General features: G+C 39.1%; 1 protein-coding gene across 1 annotated transcript in view; it reads left to right on the top strand.

Moving 5' to 3' along the window:
- Positions 1-16,857, top strand: part of CCND1 (cyclin D1) — a 17,825-nt gene extending 968 nt beyond the window's left edge. Inside the window, exons 2-5 of the mRNA XM_006014688.3 lie at positions 510-725; positions 1,604-1,763; positions 7,409-7,557; positions 13,480-16,857. Of these exons, the coding sequence (XP_006014750.1) occupies positions 510-725; positions 1,604-1,763; positions 7,409-7,557; positions 13,480-13,635 (681 nt within the window). The 3' untranslated portion in view covers positions 13,636-16,857. The remainder of the gene's footprint in view (positions 1-509; positions 726-1,603; positions 1,764-7,408; positions 7,558-13,479) is intronic.
- Positions 16,858-17,079: the final 222 nt, after the last annotated feature.

Genomic DNA, 17,079 nt, shown 5'->3' with positions numbered 1-17,079 from the left:
TTGCCGAGCCGGCTGGGTCAAGCCCCCCCCGAGGGGCATTTTCAGGCCCTTGAGGAGGCTCGGGAGATTTTTAAAATATTTTTAAATATTTTTTGAAAAGATGACGTCTGGGGAAATGCGGCCGGCGGACGCCACCTTTGTGTCTGGAGCGCGGCTTCGCCCCCGGCGGCTGGCAGCGCTGCTGAGGGGATCCCACCCGGCTGGGATCCACCGGGCCCTGTGGATCCCCCACTCCATCGATCCAGGGGAATGACCCCCCCTTTTTTTTTTTTTTTTAAACCCACATTTTTACATAGCCTTCCCCCCATTCACTCTGAGTTTCGTTCCTCTCATCCTCCCCCTTCCCACATGGGTTTTATTCAGAGCATTTTCACATATCCCCTCCACCACCACCCTCCTCTCCCCAATATTCAGCCTTGCAGCCCGAGCTCAAAGGGGGAGGGAAGGGAGTGGGGCTCGACTCCCTATTGCAGCCAGGCCTCCTTTCAACGACCTCTCTGGTTTGGCAGGTTTGTGAGGAGCAGAAATGCGAAGAGGAGGTGTTCCCCTTGGCTATGAATTACTTGGACAGGTTTTTGTCCTTCGAGCCCCTCAAGAAGAGCCGGTTGCAGCTGCTGGGAGCGACCTGCATGTTCGTGGCTTCGAAAATGAAGGAAACCATCCCGCTGACGGCAGAGAAGCTGTGCATTTACACCGACAACTCCATCAGACCCGACGAATTACTGGTAATTTGGGGCTCGCCTCCTCGGGAGACCCAAATCCGATCCCGCCCAATGCAGACCACTGGAAGCAAGATCGGGAAAGCAGGGGAGGGACAAAAAAGGCTCCAGAGAAGAAATTGCAGCTGACTTCCTCACATCTGCCCATAGGACCTCTTGACTTCCTCACATCTGCCCATAGGGCCTCTGCATAATTGTGCACCATTCATTCAGGAGAATTAGCCATCACTTCCCAGTAACTTCATTATTGCACATGGCAGCAGCAAATGTAGCTTGCAGGGCTACCTCAAAAAAAAAAAAAAAAAAAAAAGCAGACCCCCAGAGGGAGAGTGGACCTCCTCCCCTCCCCGCTCCAGTAACGTGAGCCATGTGGGGGTCCTCTGCACCCCCTTCCCGGCGCTGGTTAGGACTGAGCCAGCTTAGTTTAATTTGAGCAAATCCCTAATATGTGAAATCCTTGCCTATTACCTCACTGAAAGTACAGTAGTGTAGGCAAAAAAATATGGGTGGCTGGCGCCCTCTTGCGTTTGGACCATATAGTTCACATGCTTCATTTCAGAGCAGCTGGGTGCTGGGGACATGTGTGGGGGTGGAGGTGGAACAGACCTAAGTAGTTTCATACCTAAAGGTAGCCACATCTAGGCACCATCCTGCTTGTGAACGCTGCTGACAGCATAGGAGCAGTACTGGTTAGCACAAAGTATTTTCTCTATCAGCCTCCCAAGTAGCCAGTGCATCAAAGAGATGCCAGTGCATTAGGATTCCATAATCAGATAAGCACAATTCAAAGCTAGATACCATTTTAAGCTATTTATACATAGAGTTTCTAACCACATTTTCCTTCTTCTTCACTTCCCTTTCCCCCTTCCTCTTTGTTTTTGTAGCAAATGGAGCTGCTTCTGGTGAATAAGCTGAAATGGAATCTGGCTGCAGTGACCCCTCACGATTTCATTGAACATTTCCTTACTAAAATGCCTCTGACTGAGGACACCAAGCAGATCATCCGTAAACATGCCCAGACTTTTGTGGCTCTGTGTGCTACAGGTATGAGCCCTGCACACTAAAAAAAGGTGTGTTGTTCCCTTAGCCAAGCACACACTTTCCCCCACAACTTCTGAGGCTGCCCCTAGATTTACTGTAAGCCAAGTTCACAGCAGTCCGTGCCAGTAGTTTTAAGCACTGATTGTTGTCCTGTTGTTTGCAGAAGGTGGATTACTTTGTAGAAGGTAAGTTTCTCAGAAGACGCTTCTCTTCTGAGTTTTTAAATGAAGTAAATACATAAAGCTCTGCAAGTAAGGAGGAGAAATAAACTGATTTCTGTAGCTCAGGGATTTGTTGAAGCTCAGCGTGGCTAGATTCTTCATCAGTGTATCAAGACTGAGGCAGGCCTGTCAAAAGATCCCTGTTCTAGAGGGACGGTCCCTCATTGTGGATTGTAAAACAGTTTCGAAAGTCTTTAGGCGGGAAGATTTGTGTGCATTTAGCTTTATATTGGAGTTCATAATCTCCCTCTTCGAGTTGCCCCTTCCCCCTTGTCTGCCCTTTCCTCCTTGTCTGCGGATGGTGGATTGGAGGAGGGCCATACAGCGTGGAGGCCTTTTTGGCACAGGATTGAGTCTCTGCCGTCTGCACCACGTGTCATGCCGAAGCCATGTGCAGGGGCCGCCTCAGGAGGAGCCAGAGACACTGACTGTTCTCCAGGCCGCATTTTCAGAGGCCTGATTTTTGGTTTCAAGGGCACTCTGTGAATTTGTGCTAGTTCCCTAAAGCTCTGTGTATAAAGGTGGTATGGGAGTGTGTGTACATTTTACCAATGGAATCCTAACAAGTGGAGAGGAAAGGAAGATTGGGAGAGTGACACTGTCTTTCTAATCTCCATACACCACCATTCCTGAGTGAGAGGAGGAAGGTGACAAGACAAAGGCATGTTTCAAAGGGTAGATCAGTTTAAAAAGTTAATCACATTTCATGTGACTGCCTTTACTGTGGTAAGAGAGGCCCAAAGGTGGCAAGAGAATAAGGAAGCAAAAGCAGCCAAAGCAGACGTTCTTTTGAGGGAAGCCTGCGGGGTCATGTAAAGATGAACGTCACGGATCTTGTTTGACTAAATAAAAATGCCTTGGGAACGAGCTGCATCACTGTATGAAGTAGTAACGTTCAGGGGTAATTCTGCCAAAGGAGTGTTTAATCTAGCATGGCGCTCATTCGTTTGGTCTCAAGAAAAGGTGTCCTAACTTGGAAGCTGTGGATGGTTATAGTTGGACCAAATTCATCCTTGATGTAAGATACTGCACAGGAGCATCAAGAATGAATTTGGTCAGATGGAAAAAGAAAATAATGGCCTCGCATAGTCACTCTCTCAGAAAGGTCTGCTTGGAGGTAGAACTCAGAATCTCTAAATATCCATAAATATTGGTAGGCCTCAGCTTTGCCTTTCATCCTGGGCCTAACATCAGCATGGCAAGCAGTTTAAAAGTTTGATTGATTAGAAAAAAAACTCAGTGCTCTGCTTCTACAATTGGAGTTCTAGAACCCTTCTAAGCAGTCTTTTAAAATCTTAAATGGATGTTTTTGGAAAATCAAATGTGTTCTTGAAGACAGAGACTCAAGCAGAACAAGATGGCAAAGAATCCTAATGTTCGATTGCCTAGTTTGAAGCCATCTCAGTTGTACCTGCTGTTTCTTTGTAACTATATAAGTCTCCCTTTTGACTGTGGGGATGTTTAACCTAGGTTGTTGTGTTGGCAGTGACAGTGATGAAAACAAGAGTAGTTCAAAGGTTGGAGGATTGCTAAGAGTCCAGTACTTTGATCTACTGTCAGTGTTGTTATGTTTCTTTTAGAAAGCACATCCAGAGCCTTTATTAAACACTGTGCTACACACCACATGGGTAGCTGGAAAAATGCATTGGTGAATGTGAGCCAGGTTCAGAAAATTTTACATAGCTTTTAGAAATAGTCCTGAGGTCACTGAGATTTTGGGTTCTATTCAGCACTTAGCTGAAGTCAGTAGCAATGTTGCCTGAGTAAGGAGTGCTGAATACTGAGCTGATTGGCTTTGCATTTTTATTTATTTTCTAGATAGCAAGGGTTCCTCCCCTGTCCTTCCCTCCACTCCCCGCCTCTCCCCCCCTGATGATTCCTATATTGACTAGCGATGTCCAGGTAGAAATCAGAACAGGATGAATATGTGACTTACGTAGCATGTGAACTTGACTTTGCTGTTGGTGGTGGGTATAGCATTTTTTCCTTACCAAACCTAATCTAGATGCATTGCAAATGTGTTGTGTTTTTTTTCTTTAATGCTTGGTGGGCCTGATCTAAAAGCCCTCTGAAGGCAGCAGGAAATTGACTCTCAGTAGCCTTTGGTCTTCTTGAACACTGCTCATGATATGTCCTGTGCCCAAAGTTAATGGCAGAGCACTTAAGAAGGCACAGTATAGGAACTACTGGTACTTATTTGAAAGGAAAGAAAAGTGGTGTGCCAAAGTGAAGGCACAGGAAGTATTTAAGATGCATGTGTCTATGTGTTTCTCCAGACAGAAGGGATTACAGTAAAAGGTGATCTTGAGTGGAATTTTTTTTATGCTTGCTCTTGATTTTTCTGCCTTGTAGGAGTGGATTTGTTTAGCTTTGTGGGTTTTTTTTCTTAAATATATTTTCACTGAAGGATGCCTTTGTGCTGTGGTAGGTTAGGGAGGAGAAGAAAAAATTACCAGGGGTTGTTTGAAGTTAACACATAATTGAGCTTAATGAATGGTGCTTTGGCATGGCCAAGCAAGGCAGGGATAACTGAAAAGGAAACAGGCCTCTTGGCTCAAGTTAAGACCAATATTAAGGGAAAACTCCAGCTCTATGCAAGCAAAACAATGAATAGGAACAAATATTGGGAGCCTCCAGCATTTTATTATGTCCCCCTGGTTATCTAAACATAGTGGGCTCCTTTTTTACTATTGTTGTTATGATTATTATTACCTTGGCTTTCCTTCTCACTGATGGAGGGGAAAAGACCTCCCTTTGATACAACTTTGCCACAATTCTCCTATTCTCTGGCCTTTATAAAATTGGGAGGCTCAAGGTATGTGACCAGTTGGAACCTGTTGCATCTTGCAGCAAGTGATTTATGTTCACAGTTTTGATTTGCCTCAATGAAAAGATTTTCATTCATAGCCCCCAGCTCTCCAGACGGATGGAATTGCTGCTCCATTTAAAAAGGAAAAGGGGTGACTCGCCTTGTTAGGAATTTTTTTAAAGGGCTGTAGCGCCTAGATGCCTGCTTTGTCCTCCCTTCAGGGTGGCTGGCATTCTTCTCTCTCCTCCCCCTCCTCTCTCTCTCTCTCTCTCTTTTTAACAACGCTGAAGTTGTTTATTCTTTTTGGATGAAGTCTCAGATAGGCTACTGGGGATGTGTGCTTCAATTGATGGGGCCCCCTTCCCCATTGTGGCCGTGTCAGGTCTAATTCATCTCACCGAAGCCCCCTTGTTCCTGAGCGCTCAATAGCGCAAGATGAGGCGATGGAGGCTGACAATGATGCCACACTCTTCACTTGGGGGCATCCAATTACAGGCGAGAGGGGCCCCCTGATTAATATGCGGAAATTAGTGGCCTCTGCCACAAATAATTCCTTGTTGAGTTGCAACAAAAAGACAGTCCATGCTGCTTGTCTGGAGTGGTTATGGGGACAGACACAAACTGGTCATTTAAACTTCATTATCACTTTTCCACCTTGGAAAGAATGAGGGTGTGACTATGAATTCATGTTCTTTGAATGTTCATGAATTCATGTTCATGAATTCATGTTTATTGCCCTTTAAAAAAAAAAAAAGCAAATATGAATCCCAAACTTTCTCTTATCTGAATGAACTCATTACCCTTGTGCATTTTGGCCATATTTTTGGAGAGGGTTTTTTGTGCAGAAACGAATAAATGCTAGAACTAATTTGCTATGACTGCACGCATCATGCATACAGCTGAATTTTGGTGAACTAAATCTTAAGGTCTATTTAAGCTCATATTTTTCACCTACAGCAGCCTCTTGTTTTTTTCCAAGTCTACCTGAAACAACATACCAGGAACTAATTTGGGTGAATATATTAGGTACTTTCTGTGTAATGTATATATTGGCAATAACCAAATAGATTTTTTTTGGAGGTAGAGGCCTTTATGAAGTGTGCTTGTATATGTGTGGAGGGTGGGGAAGGTGGAGGGTAGGAAAGGTGAATTAGATTTGCTTCAAATAAGGCACAAAGGTTAAATGAGTGTGGACAAAGATTGGCTCTAAGCTGACAATACATCACATCAAAAAACCTCCCACACTTAATCACATGTGTTTAATTTTGAAGGTACTTAGAATTCCATAGAATTCTGGGCAAAATGCCCTTTGGAAGGTGGGTATTGTTTGGGACTACAAATGGAGTTTCAGAAATGTAAGCCCCAAATTGCATCTGTAAGTACATGCACGGATATGTGTTTAAAACGTTCAGGGGGAGGACTTTCCAACAGAGCCCGAATACCACAGTTCCACTGGTAAAACTTTCACACACACATTATTTAAACATAATATTTAATACTGAACCTGCTTGATAGAGTGGCCCATTTCCTTGATTTGATTTAAGGGCTTGTTAGATAGTTTGTTTTATCAACCTGGAGGAAGTTGTTCTTTTGATAAAAGCTGAAGGAATGTATCTCAGGTTCTTGTGTCTGAGGTGGCATTTCCCCTTTCTCCTTTACAAAATCAGACATTTACTAATGCCTCTCATTTATTTTCCTTCTAATTCTTATCCAGGGTGCACTTTGCCATGAATCAAACACATTCCTGTTTAGCAGAAAGAGCCTTAGCATTAAAATGTGGATTATTCCTTATTTAAAAAAAAAAAAAAAAAAGAATAACATGCTAAATGGCAGAGATCGGCCCCTCAAGGAATCATGGGAGTGGCTTTGTAGAGAGACCTACAGCAATGCGGTCTGGAAGGGGGCCCAGCCTCTTGTCAGCATGGTGTCACATCAGAATGTAACTGATTGTCCGCCAATTCTTGGGACCCCCGTCACTTAGTTATGCCACATTTACATTAAATCCCGGTTGCCAGGATGGATGGCAGCCACTGACAAGAGACTAGGTTGAGACAAAGCATTTTTAAGATGAAACTTTAATTTAAATATGGATTATCTACTGACAAGGTTAAATGTTTTCTCATTTTTTCTCTCTTTTTGTTCATTAAAGTTATATATTTTTCTTTCTAATGTAATTGTACAGGATTTTGATCTGAAGGGCTTAAGATTCAGAAACTGCTTATATCTCAAGTCATAATTCACCTAGTCTCTGCTTATGCAAACACTCAAGATTGCTAACTGCTTTACTCACATGAGTAGATTCATTAACTTAAATGGCAAGACTCACAGGAGCAAATTGCTTTCATGTCTACAGCATTAGGGCCTGTGTATGTTTTACATATCTCAAAAGAATGAGGGGCTACTTACCCAAGTCAGGTTATTCATAGGCATAAGCATTAGCAGGGTTGGGCCTGTAATTGCATATATTATTAAGTTCTGTGGGGAGGGACCTTTATGTTACGTTTTGTTCATCTTTTTAGACCTGCAGCATTTGACTTGCACCCACAGAAGTGATATTGCATATACAAGTAGGCTTATCCTAAAGAAATCAATTCTCTTTTCCTTTTCTCTTTAAACAGATGTTAAGTTTATTTCGAACCCACCCTCCATGATCGCAGCTGGCAGCGTGGTAGCAGCTGTGCAAGGCCTTCACCTGGGAAACACTAACACTTTCCTCTCCTATCAGTGCCTCACACACTTCCTATCACAAGTTATCAAATGTGACCCGGTAAGTGATTCTTTCAGTCTGTCTGGCTCAGAGTTTTATATTGAATGCCTTTTTAATATGTGATAGGTGAACCAGTAGTACCTTTTGATAAAAGTTAAGCCTCAAAATGGTTTTTCAAATATATTCTCATTTGTTTTTGTTACTATTACTTATCGCTATATATATTAATAACCAGAAATAACACTGCTGCAGTTCATTGATATGCCACAACCAGTTCTTCAGAAGAGTGTATCAGCAAAGCAAAGGAAACTCTTAATTGATTTAGGACTATTTTAGGGGCTGTATTTGGTTTGTAGGTAATGAAACCAGCAGTCTTATGTAGAACAAAATCCTTTAAAATAAAACAAGGAAATAGTTACTAAGATTGCAATAAATAGACCTCATGGTATCTCTGACCTTATCTTTGACCACTCCTGAGACCTTTTATTGTGTCAAGTGGTGTGAAAAGCTTTTTTTAAAGGGGTTCTAATTATCTAATTTGGTTTATTACGTGCTAGATCTGCACAGTAGCTGGTATTGAATTCCTTTTTGGAACAAATGTTGTCCCACGACTTTCTGACAAGGTAGATGGTCCTCACAGGACTCTCATTTTGCTCTGCAGCTTCCAGGAGATGCACATCAGTAACTAGTGAGCAATAAACCTTTCATGAGTGAATGGGCCAGGAAGGGAGCCTACAAGGAAGACCTAAAGTCAATGATCCATGTTATAATGGTGTGTGAAGTTGGGGCAGAGTTTAGCTTTGTTTTGTAACAATGTGGAAGACCAATAAATAGATGCTTTAAAAAGGTTCCTGTGAGGTCTCCAAGCACTGGACAATGAGTCAAAGACAACCCTGTGGTTAACAGGAGAATCTATGAGATGCTGCTGAACCTTTTATTTTACATGGTCATAAGCTAAAATATATACACACCAAGCAAGTTGAGACAAATTTAATGTAATTGGCTTTTGTCTGAAAAATTTTAATGAGTCCTGGTAAGATGCTTATCCGTGACTGAATCGTAAAAAATAGATCACAAAGAAGGATTTTTTTGTGATATATTTATGCAAAACAAATAATAGATACTTCACTTTTGCTTATTATTTTGCACATCCTAATTATTTCAAAATACAAAGATTTTTGCCTTTGCTGTTACCACAGCAGAATTTAGTAGTACCAATTTCAGCGCTTAATTGTTAAACAAAATAGGACGCTGTGAGTACCTGTAATACTTCAATGAGTATGTGAACAATTCAGGTACCTCAGTGTACTCATGGCATCTATCCAATGCAAGAAATTTGAATTAGGTCCTTCAGAACAAGTAAGAGACTGACTATACTGCTAGAGAATATCTGGTTAAAAAGAAAATATTATGTAAACATTTCTACTACGTTACATTAAATTATAGTCTATCACAGAACTGTGTAATTTGTCCATATATGATTTGACTTGGTTCATGACAACACTGTTACATGACAGTATTTTAGCCAGAAGTAAAATCATCTTGGGCATTAAGTTTTTTTACGTCTGTCGGCCCACAGTCTAGATAAACTGAATTTAAAAGTAGGATCTTTAAGAAGTGAGTTAAAACCTTTTTTCACTAATGATTATGCCTTAGAGTAGCAAGAACTAGAAATTGAGGGTTTCAAACAGTTTTTGTTACATAAAATAAGGAATAAAGAAACATCAAGTTGTATATAAATATTTTTTAGATTCCCCCAAAAGGAGAAAGGTGTTCTAAATTTCTGCTTCTGGAATAAAAGTGCAATATTTTCCATTATAGTAATCCTGTGCATAAAACAATTACTTGGTTTTCAATATCAATTAATCCCTTAACATAGAGTATTTCCTGTAGAACAAATGAATTTAATTGAAGTGTCAAACACAAATCATGACTTTGAAAAATTAATTAATATCTCTGCTTTGGTTTGTTGGTTCACAAATAATGGATACACATTGCAATCATTTACTGTGCTTTATATTGGATTATTTTGGTACAGTAATAAGATATATTTAAAAATTTTATTGATTGTTTGTTAGATGGAGCAGCTGGTTTGTTGTGCTTTAGTTTTTATAGTGATACTTTTTACTTTAGTTTCAAGAAAGCTGAGTCCAAAGTAAAATGAATATCACCTGATTGAAATTCCTTTATGGTTCATGTTTACATTGGTAAGAGTCCAATTTCCCGTTTTGCCTTTGATCAGTGGTAATTAGAACCTAGATAATCACAATTAGAAGTCTTGGGCTGTCTTCCATCATTCTATTCTTGACCCCATCATCCAAACAGATTGAATTTTGCCTGACATTCATTTCCAGGCCAGAAATTTGCTAAACTAGATTAGGTTGGGTTTCTATGCTGTCTGTTAATGCACTGGAATTTGCTTCTACTGCCTGCTCACACCAGAGGCACCTTCAAATGTTGCCTGTGATCCACAATGAGCCGGGTAATAACAAAAGCTTCCCAAGTAGTTTCTTTGTTGTTGTTTGTTTCCCTTTGTGTCTGACCTATAAGTCTTATGCTGGACTGAATTTCAATCTGATTGTGTCTACTGTATATGTTAAATAAAGGTATTTGACCACATCAGTAAGCTAGCAACTCTTTTTTTCACTGAGAAGCTTAATTTATCCAAGAAGGGCTTATGACCTTGAACAGACTGTGGGCATGGAAAATTTGGGTAGTGAAGCAGAAAAGTTGTTGGGAGAAATTATCAGAGTTTTGTGTTTGCTCTCAGTATTGAGAAACCATGAGTAGAGTGAACAACAAAACTTCAGCATATAACCAGTTTCCAGTAATATTACTATTGTGATGAGATTGTACAAAGCAAGTTTGCATTTTTGATCTAATTGGTTTTTTCAGAAAACCTATTCTTCTAATATCTATCTAACTGAACAATAATTTGAACTAAAGCACACAAAATAACCTTTCAAAAATAATTTTCTTCACTAGATTGCATCATAAAAGACGACCTGTTTTACAGTAAACTAAAGATTGTACTTTTTATTGATCAGTTTGTGATTACAGCTGAATCCACCTCTACAGTCTCACAGTAAAGATTGTTTTCTGTGATCAGAAATTTACCTTTAAAGTAAATCATTCAGGTCTGAGCTCCAGAGTGAAAACAATATGCATTTACATATACCCTTCTGACCTGCTTACAAAGTAGATTCATTGCTGCTTTAATCTATGAGTAAAATTAGTTCACATTTTAGTTTTCATAGTTCAAACATGCTACAAGCAAATAAAAGTACTTTCAGAAAGAAGCACCAGTGTTTGAAATGTCCTAAAATGAGGATGAATTGGCTTTTGGTATAAAACACTGACTGGGCTTGTATGATTGAGTCTCCTCAATTTGTGTGAACTGATGGAAAGAGAAAATATACCATATTTCTTTTTTATTTCTGTATGCCTATTTCTATATGGGTTGTGAGGAGTGTACTCTCAGGAGTTAAAATGGGGGACCTGTGGCTTCTGAACCCAGAAATGCTCTATATTCTCTTGGGGAGTCGTCTTAGAGATCCTACTGGTAAGGCTTGAGGTATGTAGGAGCCAAAGTCATGATGACTTTAGGATATAAGGCATTTCTTTTTGTCATTTAAAATGCTGTGCGTCTCTGTCAAGAGGAAATATTACACTAGGGTTTAAACCAGAAAAGGTCATAGGTTACTGTTTTCAGTGAGCTGTAACTGATGGTCTGATCTGCTTAGAGGTAGGATTAACCTCCCTCTCTCTCAGAAAGGACTTGCAGAGAATTGTTTTCTTGGGTTTCTAATCTTATTTTACCCCAAATGCCATGTGCCCTTTTTGGTGGCAGAGGAGGTTCTTGTGGTAGTGGAATCAGTGAAAAGCTGGTAGATCACACAAGAAGCCTCTGAATGAAGGCAGAATTGAAACTGGGAAATAAAGAAAACAGCAGGCAGGTCACCCTCTCAGGAAAACAACATTCATTCTCAGTCATGCACATCCTAACACTTTTGACGGCAATTTATCATGGAAGACTGGGTTCACCGCAAGGGCTAACGCATGTCATAGGTTAAATCAGAAAAGGCAATACTGAAAGGAAACTTCAAAGTCCATAATACACAGAGTTAAATATGTTCAAAAAAGCTTACGATGTTTGTTATAAGGATATAAGTAAACAATGTGCCAGAAGAATTTTGCCCAAATTGTTTGGGATTGTTTTGCCTATTTAAGGCACCAGTTCTATGCCCTTGCAGTGGGTGCATGGTACTGAAGACTGTGTAACCTGCTTTTGTAGGAAGCTGGACTGGATGATCTAACAGGTCTTTTCCATCTTTAATGTCCGTGATTCTATTAATAAGGAGATTTGGATGCCTGATACGCCTGTTCCTACTTGTATACTTGCATGCCCTAGGGGCTTTTTTTTTTACCCATGTAAAGCTTGATCCTGCAAGATACTTTGTGCTCTTTAATTTCTATTTTTGTTAAGGCGGGAGGAGGGAGCTGAGGGGACTGAGTTACCTTCCTGGTTGCCCAAGGCACTTGGTATTTAACAGGAACAAGCTGATATTCAATTGTGAGAAAGGCAAAAAAGAAAATGGAGAATTGTCTCACTTCTGCTTAGCATGTGTGTAGATGAGTACAATCAGCAGAACTTTCTGTTTCATTGTCACAAAGATACTTACTGGGCATGTCTACACATGATGCTTGCTGTAGGGTTGCCTAATTAGCTCCGCAGTAAATGTCTCGGCACCTACATGTTAGACCACAGGAAACTAATAAACTCCACAGCAGGTTAGTACTTGTAACTACAAGTACTGTCCTGCTGCACAGTTGTTTCATGCACAGTAGCATGCATGTACATGCTGACTCAGCTGGCTGGAGTATGAGGGTGCTAAAGTGCAGGGCTGCCTGCCAGCTAGCTCCACCTTGGAGCCAGCCCCTCTGCAGCATGTTGAGGTGGGTTGGAGCAGTCACAGGCTGTCAGGCTGACCTGTGTGTCCCCTGCCAGCCAGGGCTGCTCCAACCTGACTCAATATGCTGTGGTCCCGAGCACACATGTAAACACAGTGCCCAGGAGCAATAAACTCCGGCATGGTCTGTGTTGGAGTTTATTGCTTCATATTAATATACCCATATAAATGTGCCCACTGGGGGCTTAATAACACCCATTTTTGGCTTGTGAGATGCTACAGTTTTTTGTCTAAACGTTTTCCGAGATAATTTAGTATCAATAAAACTCAGCCTAGGAAAACATTTTATCAGTTCCAATGGGCTGTGGTGCCAAAGTGTTTCTTTAGTGCAGGTGGACATTTTATAACACCATAGACTTGGTACCTAATTTGTGTCCCCAGTTTACACTTGTGTAGTGCCAATGAGTTTAAAATAGTTACTCTTGATTCATTCTGCTGTAAGAAAGAACAGAATGAGACAGCATTGTTCTTCCCAAAATGTAATGTGGGAAAATGTTATTAATGAAAAACACCATGCCTTAAAGATATGCCTTCGAGAGACTTTTTTTCAGATTCAGAGGCAAAAGAAAAGCATCAAGCTTCAATGCATGATCCTACCAAAGTACCTCTAGCTGGAGGGACCTTTGTTCTAGGTGATGCTGTAATCTAGTGCTCATTACCCATTCAGTTAGTGGCTTCTGTGCAAAGACTAAGCACTTGGCAGGTTGGGGTTGGTTTGGGAGAGAGTTTCTTGAGATGATTTTTGAGATGTTCCCCCTGAGACCTGTTCTACAACTGCACAGTACTTGGTTTAGGACCCCAAATATCAAGTGGCAAAAATATATGGTCAGTTTCTGAGGTGGCCTGGATTCAAGCCAGCAAATTTGTAAATGTGAGGGTCTCTAGTCCATTTTTCATGTCTCTTTGCAAGTCATTACATTTTTCTTTGCCTTTACAGAGATGGCATTTGAATTATAATTTTATATGTTTTCTAAAGGATTGTGGGTTTTTTCTTCCTTTTAATCTTCTCTAGGACTGTTTACGAGCCTGCCAAGAACAGATTGAATCCCTCCTCGAATCCAGTCTACGCCAGGCACAGCAACACAACATATCTTCAGAAACAAAGACTGTTGAGGATGAGGCAGATCTTTCCTGCACGCCAACTGATGTGCGAGATGTGAACATTTAAGAGGACTTCTTCTAATGGGTTTGCTTGGCCATGAAAGCAAACAAAGAAAGGGCATCTGAGAAGGAATCAGCATCAGGATCTCCCCCCCAGAAACCCTTTTCTCCAGGACATTTTTATACCAGAAGGGAAAGCTTCACTCTTCTTATTTTTTCCTTGCTCTTTCTCCCTTCCATCTGTGACTTAAAAAAAAACAAACAAAATACCCCAAAAACTGTCTTAAAAAAAGAAAAATAGTATTTGCATGACCCCAAGGGGTTTGTGCTACAAAAATAGAGGATTTTATACAATAATAATTGACTAGTTTTTATATTAAAGTGTTCTTGTCTGTATGTTGTAAAAATAGGCATTAACACACAAAATGTCTCCAGGGGAGGTATTAGATTTGATTTCTTACATACAAACAAACAAAACAAACAAACCATTTTTAAAGTAGAAGAGGGTTATTTTTTAGATAGAAAATGACATATTCTTTTGTTTTTTCCTTTAAAAACATAGCTTTAACGCAGTTCTAGGCTTTTCTGTATCTTGCTTGCTTATGCATTTAGTCACTTTATAATTCATCTGTAAATGTTTATTTTATTTTCTTAGGTTTTTATCCTCTTCACCTTATAAATGGTTAACGTAACCCATAAGTTAGTGTATGTTAGTATACAGCATTATTATATGTTAATCTTTTGTGCCTGTGGATTGCCTGTGCATAAGGCTTTTGTAGGGTTCCAGCTTAGCATTGTTGGGGAAGGCCCAATGTACTACTCATACGATACTCTATTATAAAGAGGAACCGAAATAGTGACATAATATATTATATTTTTGTAATCTTCATATTTTTGTAGTTACCTGTGTATAAAATGCTGGTCTGACCCAACAGATCTTCAGCCTAATTATGGTCAGGTTCAATCCACAGCCTAGTCTTTTTTTTTTTTTTTTTAATATTCTAAAACCATTCCATTCAAAGCACTTTCAGTCCATTAGATATAGGAAATACGTTCTTTTATTGTGTGGGAATTTTTTTTTAAATGGAATGGTTTGGAAATATATAAGTGCTTGTGCGCAAACCTGAAATTGCAAAGCAAGTGCATTTAACTATGGTGTTAGAGGAAAGGTGATTTTTTTTTCCGAAGGTTGGGTTCCAGTGAAAGAAATTGCATTCACAAATTGCCAGGATATTTTCCTATCCTTTTCTATAGAAAAGTTGAAGTTTATGAATCCTTTGGTGCCAACTCGTGTTTGTAAATTAGGGGCCTTAAAGGTTCACATATAGAACACATAGTTTAAGGATTGTTTCTAGATGTTTTGCAACTGAAGGTTTTCAAACACTAAAATATATAATTTATAGTTAGGGCTAAAAAGAATATTTATTGCAGAGGATGTTCATAAGGCCAGTATGATTTGTAAAATAATGCAATCGCCCCTTGATGTTTAAAAAAATATCCTTCTACCCTTGATGTTGCAGTTTTAACACAGCTTACTGAGAAAATTAAATAGACACTCTTTAAAAAACAGTATATTCGGCCCCTTCTTATACACTTCCAAAAAGCAATCTAACCATGAGAAACGCCATAGTTAAAAAAAACAATAGAATTGGTGTACTTGAAAGAAAATCTTATTCCAATATATCCCCCTATTTTGTTTTTTGTTTTATTTTAGCTACAAATAGAAAATTTGCACATCTTGGCTATGTATCTTTTTATTATTATTTTAGAAAGTAGCTGAAGGGACGTGGACATAGCTGTTGAAGTTGATGCTCGAGGAGAATGTGGTGGTGAAATGTACGTGAGAAAACTGCCGCTAAGGTGTTGATTGTAAAAAAAAAAAAAATTAAAAAAGTAAAAAAGGAGAAAAAAAAACAAAAAAAGAAAAGGAGTGGATACTCCATTTTATTGAGCTGCTATGGATAAATTCCCAGCATGGTTTGAAAAAAAAATTAACATTGCTTTTCTGTATCTTTGTCATTGTGTTTTGCTGCTATTTTGTGGATCAGTTTTTTTTTGTTATACAATGTCATATACTGCCATGTTATAGGTTTTAATTTTCTCATAGAAAATTATATTATTGACATCATTTTTTTTGTAGATTTTTTATGTGATCAATTTTTACTTAATGTGATTACTGCTCTATTCCAAAAAGGTTCCTGTTTCACAATACCTCATACTTCAGTTAACCATGTTTAGACCAGGTTTTAATGTTTGTACACAGTGCCTCATAGTTCTACTGCAAACTGAAATGCATCGCACGCTATTCTGAATGGGTCTCGCGATTTGCAACTAGGTTGCATTAATTTAAAAACAGCAGACATTTCAGAAGATCAAGTAATGTCTTTTTTTGTTGTTACGCGTTTTATAAAGCTGGATTCTTTGTCTGATCTGGGGTTTATTATCATAGTAGTTTTAAGCTGTGTTATTAGCCACATTGATATATGAAAGGTGCATTATAATATAACTTTTGTATGCCACTTGATGATGTTGTTTTCTCACCTGTTGGGACTCATCATTTGGTATGATAGGTTATTTTCTGGAACTCTAAGTATTTTGTGTGTTTAATCTATTATGATATACTAGTTTTTTGTTTTGTTTTTGTTAATTATAGCATAATGCTAATTTAAAAAAAAAAAGTCTGTAAATCTCATAAATAAGCCAGCTAACAGAGTTGTATGCTGAAGAATAATCTAGCTGTTGCCTGTATGCTGCTAAACCAAAACAGAATTAGAACTCTTTTTGAGGGCAAATGCAGTTAAGATCCTTCATAGTGTATAAATACAGCATTGCAATGCTACTAGCAGTCGCAGGACCCAGGAAGACTGGATACATTCTGTCCAAATTTCAGGAACATTTCTTACTGCTTACCTCATAAACACTTCTGTTTGTGGCATCTCTGTGTCTCTGAACCAAACATGATATTGACTTAGTGGTTGTTGGTTAAATTATGTGTTACACTGAGTGGCAGTGTGTACTGCAAATTTCTTTAAATAATGCATAAACTAAGAGGCCAAATCCTGAAGCGGGTTCATGTGCCAACAGAGATGCTTTATTTGTCACATTATTATAACAATCTATAGTAAGCAAGCAATTCATATTTGTACATTGTTTATATTGTACTTATTGGCATCACTGGTCTGAAATGCACATTTTCACCAACAGACCTGTAACAGACAAGTTTCCAGCAAAAAAAATACAAAAAAACAAACAAACCCTAAAGTCTAGAAATAAAATGTGTAAAATCCAATTTCTGTTTGCTGTGTTTTTATTAGCTTCAAGAATGCAGATTTACAGTTCCTAATGCAATCAGGAAGCCACATGGCATTTTCTTCTTTGACTCTCTATATGTTAAAATTTGCCAGGTTGAAATAATTTATATATCATTATTTTAGAAAGGTACATGAAGTCCCAATTTCACATGGGTGTTTGTACTAAACATATTGTTTCTGCAGGTTTTGTTTTATACTTC

Source organism: Alligator sinensis, unplaced genomic scaffold, assembly GCF_000455745.1.
Source record: "Alligator sinensis unplaced genomic scaffold, ASM45574v1 scaffold442_1, whole genome shotgun sequence".
In the NCBI taxonomy this organism is placed as follows: Eukaryota; Metazoa; Chordata; order Crocodylia; family Alligatoridae; genus Alligator; species Alligator sinensis.
The sequence above is the reverse complement of the archived record's forward strand: the minus strand, read 5'-3'. Positions and strand labels throughout refer to the sequence as shown.